Source organism: Dendropsophus ebraccatus, chromosome 3 (genome assembly GCF_027789765.1).
Source record: "Dendropsophus ebraccatus isolate aDenEbr1 chromosome 3, aDenEbr1.pat, whole genome shotgun sequence".
NCBI lineage: Eukaryota > Metazoa > Chordata > Amphibia > Anura > Hylidae > Dendropsophus > Dendropsophus ebraccatus.
In genome coordinates this window covers 190216323-190241013 of record NC_091456.1, presented here as the reverse complement: position 1 = coordinate 190241013, position 24691 = coordinate 190216323, and the positions used below count along the sequence as shown (strand labels likewise).

Genomic DNA, 24691 nt, shown 5'->3' with positions numbered 1-24691 from the left:
GATGTAGGCGGTACACTTTTTTGCTAAGTATAAAGTTACTCATTGTCTAAGTATACATCAGCCATGATTAAGGAGGGTCTCCTCCGCAACGCGTCGGCGCGATTTTAATGTTTTTGCCTTTTTTTAAGTTGTACCAATAAATGAATATACGTTTTAAGGAGCTGTGAATATCCCTCGGTTTTTTGATACAAAATCTCTGAGGAAGCTTCCAGCACCTTGTTGTATCTATGCCACAAAGAATTGAGGCAGTTCTGAAGGCAAAAGGGGGTCCAACCCGTTACTAGCATGGTGTACCTAATAATGTGGCCGGTGAGTGTATATGTGTAATGTTCATGTAGCTGAGCTGTATGTGTACACAGTAGCAGGGCCGCTTCTGCCATGAGGCGAAATAAGTTTATTGTTCAGGGTGGCAGCATTGAAGAGCAGCAGATTTTATGCAGTGGCAATAAATTATACTGTCTGCTACACCCCACAGACTTCAGTGCCCCTCATGACCCCCAAATGATAGCGGACACAGACATAGAAAACAAGGAAGTCAGGGCTGCAAACACTATGCAGGTATTGTTATATATAGACTGAATAGATAATAACAAGTATGGGAGGAATTGTTTATCTCACCATGGGTAGCAACATATCAAAACTTATTATTGAGTGAATACCCCTTTACATGAGAGACTACAGGGCCTTTTACACAGGCCGATCATCGTGCAATCAATCATTAAATCTGATCGTTATGAAAAAAAACGTTACTCCGACATCGTTAATCGTACGATCGGGCGAATTATCGTTCCGTGTAAACGCAGCATTAGGTGCAGACTACTTCACCACTTTTTTTTTTTTTTTTTTTTTTTTTTTTAACCCTATCCTATCCCTTTTATCTCACATACACAGCCCCGCCAATTATAGGGAAGCTTAGTATGCCACTAGAAAAGGGAGTCTACTTCCTGGTGGGTGGTTCCTTCTAGTCACAGTCTTAACAGAAAAAGCAAGACAAGAAGACACAGTTCCTGCTGCAGCGAAGGCATTTCTATGGGGGCCGCACAGCCCTCCATGTGCTGCCAGAGATAGCCTGACTGCCATTGGAGGCAGAGAAGCTATGGACTTGTCGCCCATTTCCCAGACCTGAATCCCACTGAGCACATCTGGGACATCATGTCTCCTTCATCCACCAACGTCACGTTGCAGCACAGACTGTCCAGGAGTTGGCGGATCCTTTAGTCCAGGTCTGGGAGGAGATCCCTCAGGAGAACATCCGCCACCTTTTTGTGGGATTTTGTTGTCAGCACATTCAGCTTTGTACAGAACAAAGTATCACTGAGAAGATTTCATTCCCTCAGATCTAGGAGAGGTTATCTGAGGGTTCCTTGTATTTTTTGAGCAGTTTATGTTGATAGGATTATTTTTCTTTTTTATCCAGGCTTTAGGACTGTTCCCTTATGTTTGTAGTCAGTGTTTCCATATGATGAATGGAATAAAGGTCCAGCAGGTAGTATGACACCATCTCCTGCACACAACACTTCTCACTTCTATCCTTTCCCCTCCAGCTGCTCCTCTCTATTACTTCCATCCTATATGTGTCTTATAGTGTCCAAAATGTGTTATTTTTGGCCCATTAAAGCCTGTATAGGTCTATGGAGGACACTGGGGAGGGGCATAGGTAAGGCCATCTTATGGACAGAATCACCACAGAGCAGGACGGCACAGCCTGGTGGAGGGGAGCCTGATTATAGCTCTATGGGGTACACAGGGAGCTGCTGTCAGTAAGTGCAGTGAGTACAGTTACTTATACAATACAGTAAACTATTTTACTTTAAAATTTGGATTTTCCTTCATAATCATTTAGAATTTATTACATTCATTTACAGCATTGTGAACAAGAAAATGGCTTCTCCCTTTTTCTTTTCCAATTAAAATATTTCCCATATTCTCAGCATGAAAATGTCTTCTACCATGTGTGAGTTTTCTGATGCCTAACAAGATCTGACTTCTGATTAAAACATTTCTTACATTCTGAACATGAAAATGGTTTCTCCACTGTGTGAGTTCTCTGATGCTTAACAAGATGTGATTTCTGATTAAAACATTTCCCACATACAGCGCATGAAAATGGCTTCTCTCCTGTGTGAGTTCTCTGATGCGTAACAAGTTCTGACTTCTGATTAAAACATTTCACACAATCCAAACATTTAAATGGCTTCTCTCCTGTGTGAGTTCTCTGATGCACAACAAGGTTTGTTTTCCGAAAAAAACATTTCTTACATTCTAAACATGAAAATGGTTTCTCCCCTGTGTGAGTTCTCAGATGCCTAACAAGATGGGATTTGTCAGTAAAACATTTCCCACAATCCGAACATGAAAATGGCTTCTCCCCTGTGTGAATTCTTTGATGGTTAACAAGAACTGACTTATAAGTAAAACATTTGCCACATTCTGAACATGAATATGGCTTCTCTCCTGTGTGAATTCTCTGATGCAGAACGAGGTCTGTTTTCTGACAAAAACATTTCTCACATTCTGAACATGAAAATGGTTTCTCCCCTGTGTGAGCTCTCAGATGCCTACCAAGATGGGATTTCTCAGTAAAACATTTGCCACATTCTGAACATGAAAATGGCTTCTCCCCTGTGTGGGATCTCTGATGCTTAACAAGATGGTATTTCTGATTACAACATTTCCCACATTCAGAACATGAAAATGGCTTCTCCCCTGTGTGAATTCTATTATGCTTACTAAGAACTGATTTCCGAGTAAAACATTTACCACATTCTGAACATGAAAATGGCTTCTCCTCTCTAAGATATTTTTTATGTTGTAAATCTGAAAACTGAGGCTTTCTTGTATTTTCTCTTTGATGTCCATCGTCTTCTCTGTAAATGTCAGCTTGCTGTGATGGAGCAGAAGATGGGACTTGTATAACAGGATGAGATGAGAGATCTTTGCTGTGAGGGGCTGAGGGTGTATCTGGGATAGTGGACGGCTCCTCATATGTATCTTGTGTGATATGATCCTCTGAGGAGATCTGATGTCCCCCTGAGCTCCTGGTAGAATCATCTGCAAAGGAGAAAACACAATTTCTCTTATTTTGGAGTAATAGAACCTTAAAGAGCATGTACCATCAGGTACCATCCTCTTGAATTTAACAGACCAATTCCCTCCCAGTGGAAGGGAATTCCCTCCCCTCTATGACGCGGCTCCATTGATTCTAATAAAGCCGCGTCATAGAGGGGAGGGAATTCCCTCCCACTGAGGGTGGGCCGGCCGACCTCCAGTGCTTCAGCACGGCCCGTTACCGCTGGATAGAACGGCGCCATACACGGGAACCGGGCCGCGGTTAAAAAAATGGACCGAGGCACCTGCTTCCCCTTGGCGGCGTTGTTCTATCGGTCTGTTAAATTCAAGAGGATGTACCTGGTGGTATATCCTCTTTAAACATATTGCAGACATGGAAAGTTTTTCTTTTTTATGTAACATAATAAGAATGATCAGATCTGATCCACAGGAAGTGTCAGGGAGGAGAATCTAGAAGCTGGAGGCCGGGGAGATGACGTCCTTAGTAGGAAAAGTAACGGAAACTTGTTTCAAATTGAAAGTAATATTTATCTGTACAGCACCAACAGATTCTAAAGTTGTTGTTTTTTTTTTATACACACAGAATACAGAGGTTACATTTACATGTTACAGAATTAAATTATTAATATATATATAAGTACAGATACAAAGGATGTGAGAGACCTGCTGGCAAGAGCTTACAGACTGGGAGGACTGGGGGGGGGGGGGGGGGGGGACGGACACAAGACGCAACAAGTGCTTTATTTGCCGATGGTCCAGCCATTATACATAGAGTCAGAAAGTGTCTATAAGTGTTGGGTGAGCCAGTCACCGGCCAATGTCTGAGTACAGGTAATACATACCTGGAACAAGAGGAGATATAGGGTAGAAGGCGAGGGGATAGCAGAGGGAAGACAAGATTAGGGAATGTTATAACACTGTAGAGATGAGTCTTCAGGACATGTCTGACACTGTGAGTGTTGGAAATAAGTCTGAGATCTTTGGGTAATGAATTCCAGAGAACTGGTGCAGCACGAGAGAAGTCATTAGCAGAACGTAGAGTGCGGGTAGGATGGGAGGTGGAGATGAGGGAGGAGATGTATGGAGGGGCAGAGTTGTGGAGAGCTTTATTGGTGAGAGTGACTGGCAAAGGGAGGAGACATCAGTGTAACGGCTGGAGAGGAAGATGAGCCTGGCTGCTGCATGCAGGATAGACTGGAGAGGGGAGAGCTTAGAGAATGGAAGACCGATTAGTAGGGAGTTACAGTAGCCAAGACGAGAAGGGATCAGGGTGACAGTCAGAGTCTGATCTGTGTCAGTGGTGAGAAATGGGCGGATTCTGGGAGGTTTCTGAGATGTAGGTGACAGGAGCTGCAAGAGCTTGGATATAGGGAGTAAGAGATAGATCTGAGTCCAGCATAACCCCCAGACATGGAGCTTGATATACAGGAGTGATGCTAGTACCACAGACTGAGAGGGAGATGTCGGGTTTAGGTTGGTTAGAGGGAGGGAATACAAGAAGTTCTGTTTTAGAAAGATTTGGGGAGATTTATCAAACATGGTATAAAGTGAAACTGGCTCAGTTGCCCCTAGCAACCAGACTCCAATTTTCATTCCTCACAGACTCTTTGGAAAATGAAAGGTGGAATCTGATTGGTTACTAGGGGCAACTGAGCCAGTTTCACTTTACACCATGTTTGATTAATCTCCCTCATTAAAGGGGTTGTCCAGCGAAAATCCTTTCAAATCAACTGGTGTCAGAAAGTTATATGGATATGTAATTTACTTCTATTAAAAAATCTCAAGTCCTCCCAAACTTATTAGCTGCTGCATGTCATACAGGAATTGTTGTTTTATTTTTAGCCTGACACAGTGCTCTCTGCTGATATCTCTGGCCGCACAATCCAAACATTAAAATGGCTTCTCTCCTGTGTGAGTTCTCTGATGCACACGGTTTGTTATCCGAAAAAAAACATTTCTTAAATTCTGAACATGTGAGCTCTCCGATGCCTACCAAGATGGGATTTCTCAGTAAAACATTTCCCACATTCAGAACATGAAAATGGCTTCTCCCCTAAGTGAGTTTTCTGATGCTTAACAAGATCAGACTTCTGATTAAAACATTTCGCACAATCCGAACATTTAAATGTCTTCTCTCCTGTGTGAGTTCTCTGATGCACAACAAGGTCTGTTTTCTGAAAAAAAAAACATTTCTCACATTTTGAACATGTAAATGGTTTCTCCCCTGTGTGAGCTCTCAGATGCCTACCAAGATGGGATTTCTTAGTAAAACATTTGCCACATTCTGAACATGAAAATGGCTTCTCCCCTGTGTGGGATCTCTGATGCATAACAAGATGTGATTTCTGAGCAGTCAGTCACTATAGATGCAGCAGCATGAGACTGATAGTGATTTATTGTCTGCTGGGACAATATGGTGTATATTAGAATTTAGGCTGGGGGGGGATGTTGGAGTGAGCAGTCGCACAGCTCTGAGCTCTGCCTGGGGAATGGCTTATAACGGGGGATAACTCGTTCACCCGCACTCTACCTCAGCCCAGAGATGTCCAAGAGGGGATCGCAGAAGTCCCGCATCCATTTCAGCTCCGTGGGTCCGCTTCCCACTGCCCCCCTGGACGCCGGCAGCGTGCAGCACAGACTGAGGGCTCTCCCTCTTCCTCCCTGGCACATTCTGGCAGCAGTGAGGACTCTCACAGGTCAGAGGGGCAGGGGGACATGACACCGGGAGACTCCCCGACCCGCTCCTCGCGGTCCCCAATGCGACAGACTTACGCTTCAGAAGTCCGGTCCAACATTGAGACGGGTGCACAAGCTGCCTCACCAGGTACTATGGGTGCTGCAGAGCCTCCATCTTCCTCCACCCCTAAACCTGCAGACTCTCCTCTGGGTGTAGAGAAGCCCCCACTCCCTCAAAGGCAGCAAGGAAAGAATAAAGGGACCCCTGTAACTCATCCAGCCAGACCTCTCTCTTCACTGCCAAATTGGTTCTTAAAGGACACAGGAGACGGCCCCCATATGTCCAAACATGCTAAAGAAACAGGGGCACAAACTGACTCTTGGTGGTCTAACAGATCCTCTGCCTCAGACCCTGAGGACTCTACTCTGCCTGCTCCACCTGCAGATCACAACTGGCACCAATGCCTGCAAAATATACCTACTAAGGATGATTTCAATTCCCTTATACAGGAGGTCCGAGCTTGTAGATCTGAAATAACTGCAATTCGGAAGGACACCATATCGCGAGAGTGGATAATATTGAGGAAGAACATGATGCTACCCGAGCACATGTTGCTGACCTACATACTACTGTGGTGGCTCAGCATGGTGCCCTCTGTGATTACCAGCGCCACCTAGAAGATTTGGATAACCGATGGCGCAGACACAACATCCGTGTGAGAGGTGTGCCCGAGGCGGAGGGAGATGAGGACGTACAGACCACTCTCACATCTCTTTTCAATACGATCCTCTCAGCCCCTGCTGACCATGTCATAAACATGGATCGTGCCCACAGGGCCCTGCACCCTAAGGATAAAACTTTACAACCCAGAGACATCATTTGCTGCATAACCGACTACGCACTGAAAGAGAATATAATGGCGAAAGCGCGAGGGCTTGAACGCATTGAGTTTGCAGATGTTCCAGTCCAACTAATGCCAGACCTTTCTTGGGTCACTTTACAGAAGAGACGTTTGCTGCGGCCCCTTCTGCAAATGCTTAGAGACTCTAATGGATGGGGTTTCCCGTTCAGTCTCATACCTCGTAAAAATGGTCGTTCGGTTACCCTTCGCACTGCTGCGGATCTTCAGAATTTCTGTTACTCCCTGGATTTGCCGGTACCAGACCTGCCTCATTGGGAGATGGTCCCTCTCTCCTCCACCACCTCAGATTTGGTCTCAAGTGCAACCTAGACGCAAGAGGACCCAGCCTTGGCTGAGCACAGCTAAGATCAGCCAATCACGGCTGAGCACCTGATGACGCAGCAGAGGGGGGCCGGCATGACTACGTCATTGTCACAAGATGGCGGACGGGGGTCGAAGCGAAAGCGGTAAGTATAATGCTCCAACACTTCCGGTTCTAGCGTAGGTGGGGGGGAAACACGGGGAAGGGGGCCCATTCACATACATAACACACATAACAAAGTTGTATAACTTTGTAATGTGTGTTATTTTGTGAATAATTGTTTAGCGCCGCACTACCCCTTTAATTGGAAGGATCGCGGCGGTTAAAATGTCCGTTCTGCCCAAAAAATGCCTTAAAAAATGTTCAGTCTACCCTGTTTAGGCTCATATGGAATAAAGGTCGACATAGGATCCCTAGCTCAGTCATGCTCTCCAAGACCACTGGGGGGTTATGGGGGTTCCTGATTGTTAAATGGCAACCCATTTGCATCGGGTTCCCTCTTGGACGACCCTCCAGGCCTTCTTGAGGTGGTTCGAAATTGAAAAATTGTGGTTGGCCCCGACTCATCCGTGTGTCTTGCTTTGGTCTCCTTCTCTGGACCAGCCTGGGCCTTCGCTCTTAGGCCCTATGAAGCTTACAAGAGATATGTGGGTCAAGGCTAACCAGCTGTTCCCATTGAGATCCTTCCGTACTCCGCTGGTCCCTATCCTCTATAATCCCTCTATTCCTGAAAGTATGATGGGTCATATGATTAGACCTTGGTAGGCGGCAAAGCTTTTCCATCTGGCGGATGTTGTATATGTTTTTCAGAGGGAATTGCTGCCTTTGGACAAGCTTTGTGATAGATATTCTTTCCCACCTCAAGCACGCCCCTATTACGCCATATTGGCCCGTTGGTTGGAGGATCTCTATGGGACAGGACCTATTTCCAAGCCTACTACTTTTGAAACCCTTATGTCAATTGCTGAGTATGTTAACACATTTGTAGGGCAAGCAATAGTCGACATGATTCTAGGGTCATCCATGTTGACCATCATTGCATATACATTTACCGACCACTTTATTAGGTACACCTGTCCAACTGCACGTTACCACTTAATTTCTAATCAGCCAATCACATGGCGGCAACTCAGTGCATTTAGGCATGTAGACATGGTCAAGACAATCTCTTGCAGTTCAAACCGAGCATCAGTATGGGGAAGAAAGGTGATTTGAGTGCCTGTGAACGTGGCATGGTTGTTGGTGCCAGAAGGGCTGGTCTGAGTATTTCAGAAACTGCTGATCTACTGGGATTTTCACGCACAACCATCTCTAGGGTTTACAGAGAATGGTCCGAAAAAGAAAAAACATCCAGTGAGCGGCAGTTCTGTGGACGGAAATGCCTTGTTGATGCCAGAGGTCAGAGGAGAATGGGCAGACTGGTTCGAGCTGATAGAAAGGCAACAGTGACTCAAATAGCCAACCGTTACAACCAAGGTAGGCAGAAGAGCATCTCTGAATGCACAGTACGTCCAACTTTGAGGCAGATGGGCTACAGCAGCAGAAGACCACACCGGGTGCCACTCCTTTCAGCTAAGAACAGGAAACTGAGGCTACAATTTGCACAAGCTCATCGAAATTGGACAGTAGAAGATTGGAAAAACGTTGCCTGGTCTGATGAGTCTCGATTTCTGCTGCGACATTCGGATGGTAGGGTCAGAATTTGGCGTCAACAACATGAAAGCATGGAACCATCCTGCCTTGTATCAACGGTTCAGGCTGGTGGTGGTGGTGTCATGGTGTGGGGAATATTTTCTTGGCACTCTTTGGGCCCCTTGGTACCAATTGAGCATTGTTGCAATGCCACAGCCTACCTGAGTATTGTTGCTGACCATGTCCATCCCTTTATGACCACAATGTACCCAGCATCTGATGGCTACTTTCAGCAGGATAATGCGCCATGTCATAAAGCTAGAATCATCTCAGACTGGTTTCTTGAACATGACAATGTGTTCACTGTACTCAAATGGCCTCCACAGTCACCAGATCTCAATCCAATAGAGCATCTTTGGGATGTGGTGGAACGGGAGATTCGCATCATGGATGTGCAGCCGACAAATCTGCGGCAACTGTGTGATGTCATCATGTCAATATGGACCAAAATCTCTGAGGAAGCTTCCAGCACCTTGTTGTATCTATGCCACCAAGAATTGAGGCAGTTCTGAAGGCAAGAGGGGGTCCAACCCATTACTAGCATGGTGTACCTAATAAAGTGGCCGGTGAGTGTATATATATGGTGGCTATGTTGTTTTTTCCTCTGCTGTTTTCTCATGCTATCATACAATGGTACCATATTTTACTGTTGTTTCACTGAGAGAGGCCTTCCCTGAATGTTTGCTATGCTGCTTTCACAAGATGTCTTATTAACTGCTCAGATGTTCTTATTTTGTCTGTATTGTCGTTATAAAATGAAAAAATAAATAAATAAACAGTTTAAAAAAAAAAGAATTTAGGCTGAATGATTATATAGCTGGAAAACTGACAGGACACAGAGCTTATAATATTCCACACAGAATAGTTACAGCCGGTGACTGAGGAGAAGGTGTGACTGTTCTCTGCATTTAGTGGTCACTACTCACCTGGGCGGTTACCTGTAGTGATGTCCTCCTTATACTGCTCATCACTGCTGTCATCTGTCTCTTCTTCTTCTTTTACGGTCATATCTGGAGCATTGATCTCAATTAGATCTTCCCCCTGATTCATAAGATGTGAGAGAAATATTGTAAAAGTCATCAGACAGTAGGAGAAGTCAGGTGGGATGTACAGATCATAGGGAACATCTCCATCTACCTGATCCTGATCCTGATCCTGTGGGAGAAGAGGACGGGGACATCTCTCTGGTGCTGTTCTCTTACTGGATCTGACTGGAGGGAACACATACAGAGACTGAATTCATTCTTTCCATCCAGATAATACAGAGAGGAGGTGTGTATATAGTCCTGTCTATTACCTGCTGATGGGAGGGGCTGCTGATCCTCCAGCATCACATCCTTGTACTGATCCTTGTGTCCTTCTACATACTCCCACTCCTCCATGGAGAAATAGACCGCCACGTCCTGACACCTTATAGGAACCTGACACACACAATGATCACACAGTCATCCCCCCCACCCCTCCAGTGGTGTTACTGTATAATGTCCCAGCATTCCCAGCAGCCACAGTCTCACCTCTCCACTCAGCAGCTCCACCATCTTGTTGGTGACTTCTAGGATCTTCTCTTCCTCCATTTCCTCATGTATCAGGGGCCCCGGGATTGGGCTCAGGGTTCTTCCCCATCCTTCACACCCAGGGGCCCCACAGCGCCCACTAGAGGACTTTTTCACTACTGTGTAATCCTGTGTATGGAGAGACACATTACTATCACTCCATCCATTCCCAGAATGCCTCACCTCTCCAGTCCTATCCATCTGTTATTCCATAGATAAGGATGTCATGATGACATCACTCCCAGAATCCCTCACCTCTCCAGTCCTATCCATCTGTTATTCCATAAATAAGAATGATGTCATGATGACATCACTCCCAGAATCCCTCACCTCCCCAGTAAGCAGGAAGAGTATGTGTAGGGTGAGGGTTATTATCCTCTCGGCCATCTTGTCTCTGTCTCTCTCCATGGTTGATGGGTCGGTCTCTTATATAGAAGATATCAGCAGAGGATCCTGGAGAGATGAATAGAAAGTAGAGGATACAATGTATAATAAAGAACGGGAAGAAAAAGTACAACTTGTCCAGCAAACAACAAACCTTTGTCTCCAGTTCAGCTGTGATTTGGTAATAAGCTAAAAAACTTCACCAACACTAGGGACCAGAGTTGTGCTGTGTCTGGAAGAAACTCTGGGAGCACTTAAAGGCATTATCCAATGTGATCCCTCCATACTGCCCCCCTCCCCCTTAGCACAGCTGGATGCCCCCTCTCCCCTGAACACTGTAAATCTCCTACCTGTCTGGCAGCCAGTGGGCAGATCCCAGGAGGCGGCAGCAGCAGCAGCAGAGCACACTAGCAGGAGGAGGTGGAGGGGCAGGAAGGATTTCCACATGTACCTTGTGTCTGGCCCCTCCTCCTCTCCAGTGATTGGTGCTCAGGAGGCAGGGGGCGGGGCAGAGAGGTGAGCAGTAACCCAGCGTTAGTACATACTGTGGGCAGGGAGCGGGCGGGACAGTCCAGCAGCAGCTGATAAACAAGTCAGGAAGCCGCCTGCAGAGCTGTACAGGAGCCGTGTGCTTCCCCTGTGCTTCTAGGACCTGCCATGATGTCACAGTCATGTGATCAGTCACATGGAGGAGGAGGAGTCACATGATCAGGTGCTGCTGCTCAGTGTATGCAGGACTCTGCTGTGCTGGATAATTGGAAGTCAGGGCTGTTTCTAGGGAGAAGTGTGTGTATTATGGCATAGAGCAGTGTTGTGTTATTCAACCATTTTCAACTTAGGGCGAAAAAAAAAGTAATTCAGTGACCCACAGGTGACGTCTTCTTTGATCTGAGCCGTTAATTTCCTTTTCCTCCCCCTCAGGCCCCGACCTCCATGATGATTTCCCTGTCGTCCTATTGGCCTCACAATAGCTGGGTGTGGAGTGGAATTTTAATGATACCAAACTTGTAGCTCCTCCCACCCCTGTATATAAGGCCCCTCTACCTTCCTCCTCAGTTTTATTTTTTCGTCCCTTTTGGTTGGGGCGAGTGGATTATGTCCGGTCCTGGGTTTGTCTGGAGCCGAAGGTAGCTCCGCTATGATGCTTCTGCCCTCGGGTAGTAGGGCGGTGGTCCGGTATCTTTTGGTGTCCGGGCCGCTGTGTACTTCAGTTTTTGTCTCCCCGGATGGAGGCCGCCATTTTGGCGGAGCCTAAACCGAAAGGGTCAGTTTGACGCACTTCCTGTTTCGGAGCGGGGATTCGTCTGATCAGTAGGTTCCTGCTCGTTTTTATTTTGGTCCTTTGTACAGCGCATTCCTAGATGGGACGCCTTCCTAGGATGCTGGTCTGAGGTCTGGTTTGTTGGTTAGTTGGTGCGACGTTCAGTTCCGCCCGAGGGGGTGGATTGGAGGTGGAGGTCTCTGCCTTACCCAGATCCTTACCAGTACCACTGGATCTCTCTAGCTGGTTGGACGTGTCTAGAGATTGCTTGCAGTTCTTTTGACTTCCCTCAAGCTAATGTTAGTGACGGCTCTTTGAGTTATTTTTCTTATTTATAATTGTTACTCATTTTAATGTGCATTGTTAGATGTCTTCTAAGGCTAGGTTCACACTGTTTTTAGCATCCGTTTAACGGATCAGTTTTTTTGAAAAAAACGCATTGCAAAAAATGGATGCATTTGTTTGCATCCGTTTTTGATCCGTTTTTTCATTGACTTCCATTATAAAAAAAAAATAAAACGGATAAAAACGGATGCGGTTTTTTTTTTACGCACAATAAAGTACTGTTGACACTACTTTTTTGACCATTAAAAAAAACGGATCCGTTAAACGGATGCTGATAACGCAGTGTGAACCTAGCCTAAGTAGGGCTCTGAGAGGAGAGCTTCTGATGGCAGAAAAACTGTGGCTAAGAGAAAACATTTCTCATGTGCCGATTGTGAGAAAGACCTTCCTGAGGGATGGGAGTATTTAAAATGCCAAGAGTGTCATATGACAGCTTCAAGAGAGGAACCTACCATTCATGACGTGGTATGTTAACCCCCTCCTGACGTTAATTCCTTTTATTATAGTAGATACTTACATAAATCTATCCCCACAGGTGGTGTGGGTGAAGCAGTCCCTGAGAGGATTCAGGACTCTGTGTCTGAATTAAAAGAATCCTTCCAAAAATCCAAAAGGTCAAGGAGGGATGAGCAGCCCATGTGTGTCTCGCCATCTGGACGTGAATATAAGATAGTAGATGAAAAAGGGTCATCTACTGATGATGATGATGACATTGAAACCACAAGAACCTATTTCCCTGTTGAAAAAAATGCAAAAATTTATTATGGTGGTTAAGCAGCAAAATGAATTTGACTTTGATGATGAAGATAGACCATCCACATCTAGAAGAGCTTTAGATGTGGATGAGACTTCTATGTTTATGTTAAAGAATGAATGGCTCAAGCCTGAGAAGGCTCCTGTAATAAGCCGTAGGTTTAAGGCTATGTTTCCATTGGTAGAGGACAAGGCCAAAGAGTGGCTCTCGCCTCCTAAGGTTCATGTAACTGTTGCCAAGCTATCTAAGCGTACCATGGTCCCATCTGAGGATGGGGCCAGTCTGAAGGATCCCATGGACAGACGCTTAGAGGTGTCTCTTAAAAGAGCTTACTCTGCGGCCTCTGCTCAGGGTGCTGTTTCTATTTCAGCCTTTGAAGTAGGGAAAGTCTTAAGAAAATGCCTTATGAAAGTGCAGGAAGATATTGAGTCAGGAGTGGGGAGAGATGAGATACTTACCGCCTTAAAGAAGGTTAATCTTGGTATAGATTTTCTTTGTGATGCGGCCTCTCAACAAGTCAGGCTAGCTGCCAGATCTATGTCCCTGTCCACTGCGAGCCGTAGAGCTCTGTGGTTGAGGCCCTGGTCAAGTGACTGTGCCTCCAAGTATTATTTATGTAACTTAGAGTATAGTCCGGGGAGACTATTTGGGACGGAGCTGGACCAGTTAATGTTGGATCTCTCTGATAAAAAAGGGAAGAGTCTCCCTTATGAGCAGAGAAGAGGTCGTCACCAGTTTCGCAGGGATAGAACTCCCCAAATAGTGTGGCAGTTTCATTACTCCACAAAAGGTAGAGGTGGTTATGCCAATAAAAGAGGTGCTTCTGGACAACAGTCCAAAGGAAATAAAAAGCCAGATTTCTGACTATCCCCAGCAAGTAGGGGGACGTTTATGTTTTTTTGTGGAGATCTGGGAATCCAAGATAAAAGATCCATGGGTACTCAGGATTATTCGGGAGGGTTACTCCCTTCCTCTAGAATCCCCCCTCCAGAGAAATTTTTAGTTTCAAATCCTCCACCTTCTCCAAGAAAAGAAATTTTGGAGGAGGAAATCAGAAGTCTAGTTTCCAAAGCAGCCTTGGAAGATGTCCCCCCCCTTCAGAAAGGCAACAGGGAATATACTTTCCGGTTTTCCTTGTGCCGAAGCCTTCTGGAAGGTGGAGAGTTATAGAACTCAGATATCTAAATCGTTCCATAATAAAGAAAAAATTCAGGATGGAAACAATAAGGTCTGTTCCGTTTATTCTGTCACAGGGGGACTTCCTGGCATCTCTGGACTTACAGGACTCTTATTTTCATATTCCAATTCATCCACAGTTCAGAAAATTCATGAGGATTGCGGTGTATCTCGATGGTCAGCTGACGCACCTACAATTCAAGGTACTCCCATTCGGCATAACCAAGGCACCCTTTGTTTTCATCAAGGTGGTATCCTCGGTGGTGGCGGAACTCAGACTTCAGGGAATGAGAGTCATCCCTTACTTGGACGACTGGCTAATCATAGCCCAGACTGCGGACCTCCTAGACACCCAAGTCCGTTTAATTCTCCAGTTTCTACGGGATTTAGGGTGGATTGTCAACAAAGAAAAGTCAGATTTTTTCCCAGCAACAACAAAGATCTTTCTAGGGTTTCTTGTAGACACTCTTCAGATGAGATTATCTCTATCACCACAGAGGAGGATGAGAATCCATCAGGGATGCGCCTTTCTCTCAGTTCCAAGACAAGTGTCTTTGAGAACACTAATGAGATTTCTAGGTCTAGTAACCTCCTCTGCAGATGCGGTCCCCTGGGCCTTGTGGCATATTTGAGTTCTTCAGATGGAAGTCATCCGAGCCTGGGACAGAGATCCTGCAACACTGGACAAGAGGATAGTGTTATCTACACAAAGCAGACAGTCCCTGTTGTGGTGGAAGGATTTGAAGGAAGGGAAGAGTCTAGAGGAGCCTTGCTGGACCATAATTACCACAGATGCTTCAGGCACCAGCTGGGGAGCCCATCTGCAAGATCAACAGGTATCAGGAATCTGGACCAAGGAGAAGGCAGATCTCCCCTCCAATACCAGGGAACTAAAGGCAATATTTTACTCCCTCAAACATTTCTCTTCACAGATCACACAAAAAGCGATTCGGATATGGACGGACAACATGGCGTCAGTTTGTTACATCAACAAACAAGGAGGCACGAGATCCCAGTCTCTTCTGGAGGAAGTAGGGAGGATCTTTAACTGGGCAGAAGGGAGGATAACCAGGTTATCAGCATCCCACATCAAAGGAGAGCAGAATGTGTTAGCAGATCGCCTCAGTAGGGGTTTGACAGTGCCAGGAGAATGGAGTCTCAACCAAGACATATTCTCCAAGATTGTGAAAAAGTTTGGACTTCCCCAAATAGACCTAATGGCGACAAAACACAACACAAAACTCCAGAATTTCTGCTCCCTTCATCCCTCAGACAAACCAGTTGTTATAGATGCCATGACCATCCCTTGGGCATACGATCTGGCCTACATCTTTCCACCAGTCTCAATGATACAGCGTGTATTGTAGAAGATCAGACAGGACCAAGCAACCGTGATAGCAGTTATTCCATTCTGGCCCAAGAGATCTTGGTTTCCTCTCCTTCTAGAGATGAGTCAAGGGAAATTTTGGAGACTCCCGTTGAGACCAAACCTTCTCTCGCAGGGGTCTCAATTATGCATGAATCTGAAATCCTTCAACCTAACTGCCTGGCTCCTAGTAGGTCCCTATTAAGAACCGAGGGTCACTCAGACCTAACTCTCTAAGAGTACAAGTAGCAGCTATGTCAGTTTTTCTCAATAAAAAGCTATTGCAGGTTCAGGAGATAAGAGACTTCTGCAAAGCAGCCGACAGATTAAGACCTCTGTTGGTAAGACCGGTTTCAGCCTGGGACCTGGTGTTAGTTCTCAAGGGTCTATGCGCAACTCCCTTTGAACCTCTGCAGGAGGTGGACCTGAAGTATTTGACTTTAAAAACTGTTTTTCTCCTGGCTATTTCTTCAGCAAAGCTTGTAGGAGAAATTCAAGCCTTAGGTTCTAAGGAACCGTATGTCCTCTTTCTCAATGACAGAGTTGTACTTAAGCTTTTGCCTTCCTTCAGACCCAAAGTCGCTTCTTTTTCTAACCTCAACCAGTCCATATCTCTTCCAGTATATACTCCTGCACCTAATGAAGACGGTATGGATTTCTCTTCTCTGGATATAGTACGATACCTCAAGATCTACCTAGACAGAACGAGCCAGTTTTGCAAGGATGAAAACCTTCTAATTCTATTCCAGGGAAGTTACAGAGGTAAGAAGGCTTCCAAACCTTCCATCTCTAGATGGATATGTGACTGTATTAGAGTCTGTTATACCATGACAAAAGTCCCAGCACCTGAGTTTTTAAGGGCACATTCTACCAGGTCGGTCTCCACCTCGTGGGCGGAAAGGAATTCTATTGCTATGGAAAACATCTGCATGGCTGCTACATGGTCTACCCCTATCACATTTCTGAAACATTATCGGATTGATTCTTTACTTTCAGCCACTACTGGGTTTGCAAAATCCGTTCTCAGTTCTGTGTCTAATATCCCATCCTAGGGGATTTGTTTTGGCTTGCTAAGTCCCCAGCTATTGTGAGGCCAATAGGACGACAGGGAAGTTAACATTTATTATGTTAAATTGTTTTCCCTTAGTCCTATTGGCATCACAAGAGTCCCTCCCTTAAGGTTAATTTGACTTGTTAATAAACTAAGAGGAGGAAGATAGAGGGGCTTTATATACTGTGGTGGGAGGAGCTACAAGTTTGGTATCATTAAAATTCCACTCGTCCTAGTGGCCCACAGGGGTGAGAACACCCCAGCTATTGTGATGCCAATAGGACTAAGGCAAAACTATTTAACATAATAAATGTTAACATCTTGCAGCTACAATTTATCTCAGAACTAGAGATGAGCTAATCTTTCGGACTTTTGGTCCAACGGCATCTGCGCTTTATCGTCATGCCTGTGATCCCGGCCGCATAGTTGCGCTCCCGGGAATATGCGGCCAGGATATTCCAGGGAATCGATCTGGAATTCCCTGGAATATCCTGGCGGCATATTCATGGGATTGCAACTATGCAACCGGGATTACAGGCATGACGATAGAGAGCAGATGCCGTCGGACCAAAAGTCCGACGGTCCACTCATCACTACTCAGAACCTGCCAGACAAACATCTTAGGCTCTGCACTTTTACAACTTCCACTTTTTTTGTATCACGTGCAGTAAAGTCAGTAGGTATTCAGGTTGCTGTACCCCCCAAATAGTAATAATGTATCCTGATGTACCCCTCCATATAGTAATAATGTATCCTGCTGTACCCCCATATAGTAAAATTCCCCCCCCCCCGGGCTGTCCCCATAGTAATAATCCCCCCTCTGCTGTCCCCATAGTAATAATCCCATGTTCTGCTCCATAGTATTAATCCCCCCTCCCATGTTCTGCCCCATAGTAATAATCCCCCCTCTCATAGTAATAATCTGCCCCATAGTAATAACCCCCCATAGTAATAATCCCCCTGCCTATATTCTGCCCCATAGTAATAATCCCCCCTCCCATAGTAATAATCTGCCCTGTAGTAATAACCACCCCATGTTATGCCGCATTGTATTAATCCCCCTGCCTATATTCTGCCCCATAGTAATAATCCCCCCATGTTATGTCCCATAGTTATAATACCCCCCATGTTCTGTCCCATAGTATTAATCTCCCATGTTCTTCCCCATAGTGATAATCCCCCCTCCCATGTTCTGCCCCATAGTAATAATCCCCCCCATGTTCTGTCCCATAGTGATAATCCCCACTCCCATGTTCTGCCCCATAGTAATCCCCCCCAATATTCTGCCCTATAGTAATAATGCCCCCATGTTATGCCCTATAGTAATAATCGGTAATCGTTCTCAGATACTTTAGTGTAAACACTCGTTATTCGCAGGGATCACTATTTATCTTCTCGTCTAAACGGTGTATCGTGTAAAAGAAAAAAATCATCAATTGTTGTTCGATAAACAATCACTTAAGAGATTTATCTGTACAAATAAAGGGATTCTTAGGGGAGATTTATTAGGGGTTTTGTGCCTATTTTTAGGTGAATAATTGGAAATGGGAAAAAGATAAAATTACCCCCCCTGCTTGTTACCTTTATTCAAATGGGTCAGTATGAATATGACAATACCTGTATGTACGTGTAGTGCCCCAGCACAAGGTGCTTTATTAAGTTTCCTATGCACCTGTGTAAAGTTCTCTCTCAGGTTCACAGAAAGGGAGATGGTCTAAATGTATTCTGTGTTTTCTCTTACTGAGGAAAGTACTGGGTTAATTGTTTTATGTCACATGTTATTCTCTTGTCCAGTTGTAGGTGCAGACTACTTTCCCTCTTTTTTCTACCCTATCCTATCCATTTTCTCTCTCACACACAGCCTAACCCAATCGCAGGGAAGCTTAATATGCTCCTAGAAATGGGAGACTAGTTCCTGGTGGGTGGTTCCTTCTAGTCAGTCTACACACAGAGAGCAAGACCAAAAGACGCAGTTTTTGCTGTTCTGGCTCCAGCTAGGCACTGACCGCAGTGGAACAAAGCAGCAGTTAGCCTATGTATTCCACTGCGTAACGCACGGCTATCCTGGAAAGCTTCGGGGAGTCTGCGCAACCCAGCACAGGGACCTCGTACTACCCTCACAGACTGGGTACCTCTACACTGTAGGGCATTAGGGCACTGTAGGATCCGAGATGGCGTATTACAGCACAAATCTACGAGGATGGTATAAGGGCCCAACGTCCAAAGATGGGGGTTGTGCTCACAGCCCAACACCGTGCAGGATGCGTGACATTTGCCAGAGAACACCAGGATTGGCAGATTCACCACTGGCGCCCCCTGTGCTCCTTACAGATGAGAGCAGGTTTACACTGAGCACATGCGACAGACGTGACAGAGTCTGGAGACGCTGCGGAGAGCGATCTGCTGCCTGCAACATCCTTCAGCATGAGCGGTTTGGCAGTGGGTCAGTAATGGTGTGGGGTAGCATTTCTTTGGGTGGCGGCACAGCCCTCCATGTGCTGCCAGAGGTAGTCTGACTGCCATTAGGTACCGAGATGATATCCTCAGACTCCTTGTGAGAGCATATGCTGGTGCGGTTGGCCCTGGGTTCCTCCTAATGCAGGACAGTGCTAGACCTCATGTGGCTGGAGTGTGTCAGCAGTTCCTACAAGATGAATGCAGTGAAGCTATGGACTGGCCGCCCATTCCCCAGACCTGAATCCCATTGAGCACATCTGGGACATCATGTCTCCTCCATCCACAAAAGTCACATTGCAGCACAGACTATCCAGGAGTTGCCGGATGCTTTAGTCCAGGTCTGGGAGGGGATCCCTCAGGAGACCATCAGCCACCTCATCAGGAGCATGTCCAGGCCTTGTAGTGAGGTCATACAGGCAAGTGGAGGTCACACACAATACTCACACAAGCCTCATTTTGACTTGGTTTAACCCCTGCTCTGAACCATCGGGATCCCAGGTGCTATGTGCAGCCCGAGACCGAGGCAATTAGCAAAGTTGACAACTGCATTTAAATGGTTGTTTTCCCCCATCCCTGGTCATCTAGTGGGAGGACCGCCCCCCGCGACAAGATTGTGGAGGAGCGGTCCCCGCATGTGAGCCGGCCCGGGATCTGCGCCGTAATGGCGCTGATCCCGGCTTGGTAATCTATTGCTCTCGGCTGCTGCAGCCAATCTCATGGATCTATGCATTATATCTATACTGCATAACTCTCAATGAGAGATCAATGTGGCTATACAAGAAGTCCCCCAGGAGAAATAACCCTTACCCCAGGGGGACTTCTAGTATGTGTGTAAAAAAAAAAAAAAAAAATTATTAGTAAAAAATCTCCTTTCCCCATTTTATAAAAAAAATAAACATTCATATTTGGTATCGCCGTGTGTGTAATCGCTCGAAGTATTTATTTAATTCCTGATCAAAAAAATTCCAAAATGCTTAACTGCGCATTTTTGGTCGCATCAAAACCAGAAAAAATGTGCATATACGCAAACAAAGTACCGATAGAAAGTACAGATCATGATGCAAATAATAAAACCCATAGACCAAAGGATAAAAGCGCTATAAGCAGTGTCATAGAGCAATTTTAAAGAACTTTTTTTTTTTTTTTAAATAACTTTTTTTTAAATCAACCAAATAAAATAAAAGTTACACAATTTACATATCCTTGTAATCGTATTAACTAGAGGAACACGTATAACAAGTCAGTTTTACCCTAGGGAGAACAGTGTAAACCTCCCTAAATTAAAAAAAAAATGTTTGTGGGATTTTGTTGTCAGCACATTCAGCTTTATACAGAACAAAGTATCACTGAGAAGATTTCATTCGCTCAGACCTAGGAGGGGTTATCTGAGGGTTCACTGTATTTTTTGAGCAGTTTATGTTGATAGAATTATTTTTCTTTTTTATCCAGGCTTTAGGATTGTTCCCTTATGTTTGTAGTCACTGTTCCGATATGATGAATGGAATAAAGGTCCAGCAGGTAGTATGACACCATCTCCTGCACACAACACTTCTCACTTCTATCCTCTTTCCTCTCCAGCTGCTCCTCTCTATTACCTCCATCCTCTATGTGTCTTTTAGTGTCAAAAATATATTATTTGAGGCCCATTAGAGCCTGTATATACCTATGGAGGACACTGGGGGAGGGGCATGGGCACGTCCATCTTATGGACAGAATCACCACAGAGCAGGACGGCACAGCCTGGAGGAGGGGAGGCTGATTATAGCTCTATGGGGTACACAGGGAGCTGCTGTCAGTAAGTGCAGTGAGTACAGTTACTAATACTATTCACAGAACTATTTTACTATAAAATGCAGATTTTCCTTCATAATCATTTAATATTCTTTATATTCCTTTACCTCATTGTGAACAAGAAAATGGGTTCTCCCTTTTAGTTTTTCAATTGAAACATCTCCCACATTCTGAACGTGAAAATGGCTTCTTGCCTGTGAGACTTCTGTGATGGTTAACAAGAATTCATTGATGAGCCAAACACTTCCCACATTCAGAACATAAAAATAGCTTCTGTCATGTGACTTTTTCGATGCTTAACAAGGTCTACTTTCCGATGAAAACATTTCTCACATTCCGAACATAAAAATGGCTTCTCCCCTGTGTGAGTTCTCTGATGCCTAGCAAGACCTAATTTCTCAGTAAAACATTTCCCACATTCCAAACATGAAAATGGCTTCACCCCTGTGTGAATTCTCCGATGCTTAACAAGATCTGCTTTCCGAGCAAAATATTTGCCACATTCTGAACATGAAAATGGCTTCTCCCCTGTGTGAATTCTTTGATGCTTAACAAGATCTGATTTCTGATTAAAACATTTCCCACATTCTGAACATGAAAATGGTTTCTCTTCTCTGTGAGTTTTCTGATGCTTAACAAGACTTGATTTCTGATTAAAACATTTTCCACATTCCGAACATGAAAATGGCTTCTCCCCTGTGTGAGTTCTCCTATGCGTAACAAGAATTGATTTCTGATTAAAACATTTCCCACATTCAGAACATGAAAATGGTTTCTCCCCTGTGTGAATTCTTTGATGCTTAACAAGATCTGATTTCTGATTAAAACATTTCCCACATTCTGAACATGAAACTGCCTTCTCCCCTGTAAGATATTTTTTATGTTGTATATATGAAAACTGAGGCTTTCCTGTATTTACTCTTTGATGTTTATGGACTTCTCTGTAAATGTCAGCTTGCTGTGATGGAGCAGAAGATGGGACTTGTATAACAGGACGAGATGAGAGATCTTTGCTGTGAGGGGCTGAGGGTGTATCTGGGATAGTGGACGGCTCCTCATATGTATCTTGTGTGATATGATCCTCTGAGGAGATCTGATGTCCCCCTGAGCTCCTGGTAGAATCATCTGCAAAGGAGAAAACACCATTTCTCTGATTTCCTAGTAATAGAAGCTTAAACATATTGCAGACATGGAAAGTTACCGTATTTTCCGGCGTATAAGACGACCCCTGACTTTTAGGGTCAGTTCACACGTACAGACTCGCAGCGTAAGCGTAAATTTATGCTGCGAGTCTGTCAGGTCATGGCAGTTCACTGTCACTACATACTCGCAGCTGTCTGAACAACCGCTGCGTGTATGTAATTCTGCCGCCCCCCTTAACCCCTTCTGCTGCCGCCCGGCTCCCGCTCTGTATACATTACCTCTTCTCGCTGCACGGGGTCCCGGCGTATTGCTCTCCTGCCCGGCCAGTGGCTGTGACTGGGCAACACACTGATTGGCCGGGCGGGAGAGCAATACGCCGGGACCCCGTGCAGCGAGAAGAGGTAATGTATACAGAGCGGGAGTCGGGCGGCAGCAGAAGGGGTTAAGGGGCTGGCAGAATTACATACACGCAGCGTTCGTTCAGACAGCTGCGAGTATGTAGTGACAGTGAACTACCAGGACCTGACAGACTCACAGCGAGATTTACGCTGCGAGTCTGTACGTGTGAACTGACCCTTAAAGAGATTGTCGAGTTCGCCTTCTATGCCGGAAAATGTTAACCCCTGTCTGACCGCAGCCCTGCTGCAGTCAGGCTGGGGTTAACTGCAACTAAATTAATAAAACAACAAACAGTTAACTCACCATGGGGCCCGTTCCCGGTCTCCGCGCGTCTTTTTCGCTCCCGTTTCCAGGGCGCAGCCAGTGTGACGTACACTGACTGCGACGGGATGCCCGAAGCTCTCCCAAGCAGCCGAGTGTGTAAACGGAGATGCGCAGAGGTCCAGTCATTATACATAGAGTCGGAAAGTGTTGGGTGAGCCAGTCACCCGCCAATGTCCGAGTACAGGGAATACATACATGGAACAAGAGGAGATATAGGGTAGAAGGCAAGGGGATAGCAGAGGGAAGACGAGATTAGGGAATGTTATAAGCCTGAGGAGATGAGTCTTCAGGACATGTCTGACACTGTGGGTGTTGGAAATGAGACAGAGGCAGGGGCGTAGCTAGGGGTTCAGCCTAGGGGGCGGCGAGTGACTCTCAGTGGGCCCCCAACCAATTGTGTTACCCATAGGGAATGTCAGTAGATGACAGCTCTTTCTGAATAATAAAGGGTATTTTCTACTACATTATTCATAGTGAATAGGGACTGAGAACAGTGGAAAATACTTTCTACATCTCACATATATAACCATGTAAAAATTAAAGGGATTATCCAAAAACAGCTGCCTTTTTCCAGAAACAGCGCCACTCTCCTCCAAAGCTTGGATGTTGTAGTGCAGCTCAGTTTCACTAAATGGAACCAAGTTGTAATACCACAAACATAGAGGAAGATTTGGCGCTGTTTTTGTTTTCTAATTAGCCATCCATTCTTCTATCTCTTTATCTCATATCTATCTGTCTAATATCTATTGGGCAGCATGAGGACTACACCATAGCTGATGGTCAGGGACCAAATTAGCAACACCACAAGGGTATACCCGCAGTACTAATAGAGTAAATGTATAGTACAAATGCTGGGTAATAATAATAAATAGTCCCATGGAGTTCAAGGCAATTAAACTAAATAACCTATATACAAAAAAGCCAGAGTACTGCAACATAACTAAATGGAATAATTACTTTACTAATTCATAGAAACAATTTTAGCCCTCATATAGTTCGCAGGGTCCCTCTATGCTCTCATATAGTAAAAAGGCCACCATCTATACCCTAAGGCCCCGTTCCCACTGAGCAAAAGTAGCGGAATTCCGCGACGGAATTGTCCGCCGCGGAATGCCGTTAGCCTCCCGCTCATAATGGGAGTCTATGTGAGGTGCGCGCTCTTGCTCTGTACACGCTGAAGAATGAAATACCGGCACTTTCACTTCATAATTCAGCTTCCTTTTACACCCGGGACTAGGTATGACATCCCTCCACTCGCCCAGCCTGAAATTAACTTCCAAGAGAGCAACAGCTACGCTCTGGAGGAAGATTGAAGCCTCCCTCCCCACGGCCGCGGCAAGACAAGATGGCACTGACCTCCCTGATATGCTTTACTTCGACTCCTCCCCCACAAGAGCTGGAGCGGTGTGGCAGACCTCCCCGGCTCAGCCTGCATCATCAGAGCAGCAAACCCGTTCAGTCACCCGCTCAGCTACAGCCCGCACAGGGCAGAAAGCCGCAAAGAGTAGAGGCCAAGGGAGAAAGATTGTCACCATCGGCTCCCCCGGGCAGGCTGTCTCTCCTCCTCTCCTCATCCCCCTCCGGCCCTTCCTCCACACTCCACAACAAACAAGCCGGGTGTGCAGATCTGCTCTTCACCATCCACTACGGGGATTGAACCTTATAATATGCCTAAGCATACCCACACTACAGCTTCTCCTGCCTCCTCATCACCTCTTCACGGTGATCCATTTGACATTGTGTGTTCCGGACAAGCAGCTGACCACTCTGGCTCTCAGGGAGATGCTGCTAGCCTTCAGGGACTCCATACAGCTTCGTTTAGACCGTGCCATTACAGAAATCAAAGAATCCATACATAATGTGGAACAGAGTATGTGATACAGAGCAGAAAATCTCCGAGATTGTAAATGAATACAACACCCTAATAGACTCACACTGGCACATGTCTGATGAAATCACCCAACTGAAAGAGACACTGGCAGCTGTAGATGACAGATCTCGTGCTCACAATCTCAAACTAAGGGGT

General features: G+C 45.5%; 1 protein-coding gene across 1 annotated transcript in view; it reads right to left on the bottom strand.

Annotated features, from left to right (window-relative positions):
• Positions 1-1816: 1816 nt before the first annotated feature.
• The window catches only part of LOC138786615 (zinc finger protein 585A-like), a 33687-nt gene continuing 10812 nt past the window's right edge, over positions 1817-24691 (bottom strand). The window contains exons 4-10 of the mRNA XM_069963595.1: positions 22645-22720; positions 21060-22031; positions 14922-14955; positions 9600-9702; positions 6228-6283; positions 5063-5390; positions 1817-3051 (exon numbers count right to left, since the gene is read on the bottom strand). Of these exons, the coding sequence (XP_069819696.1) occupies positions 1946-3051; positions 5063-5390; positions 6228-6283; positions 9600-9702; positions 14922-14955; positions 21060-22031; positions 22645-22720 (2675 nt within the window). The 3' untranslated portion in view covers positions 1817-1945. The remainder of the gene's footprint in view (positions 3052-5062; positions 5391-6227; positions 6284-9599; positions 9703-14921; positions 14956-21059; positions 22032-22644; positions 22721-24691) is intronic.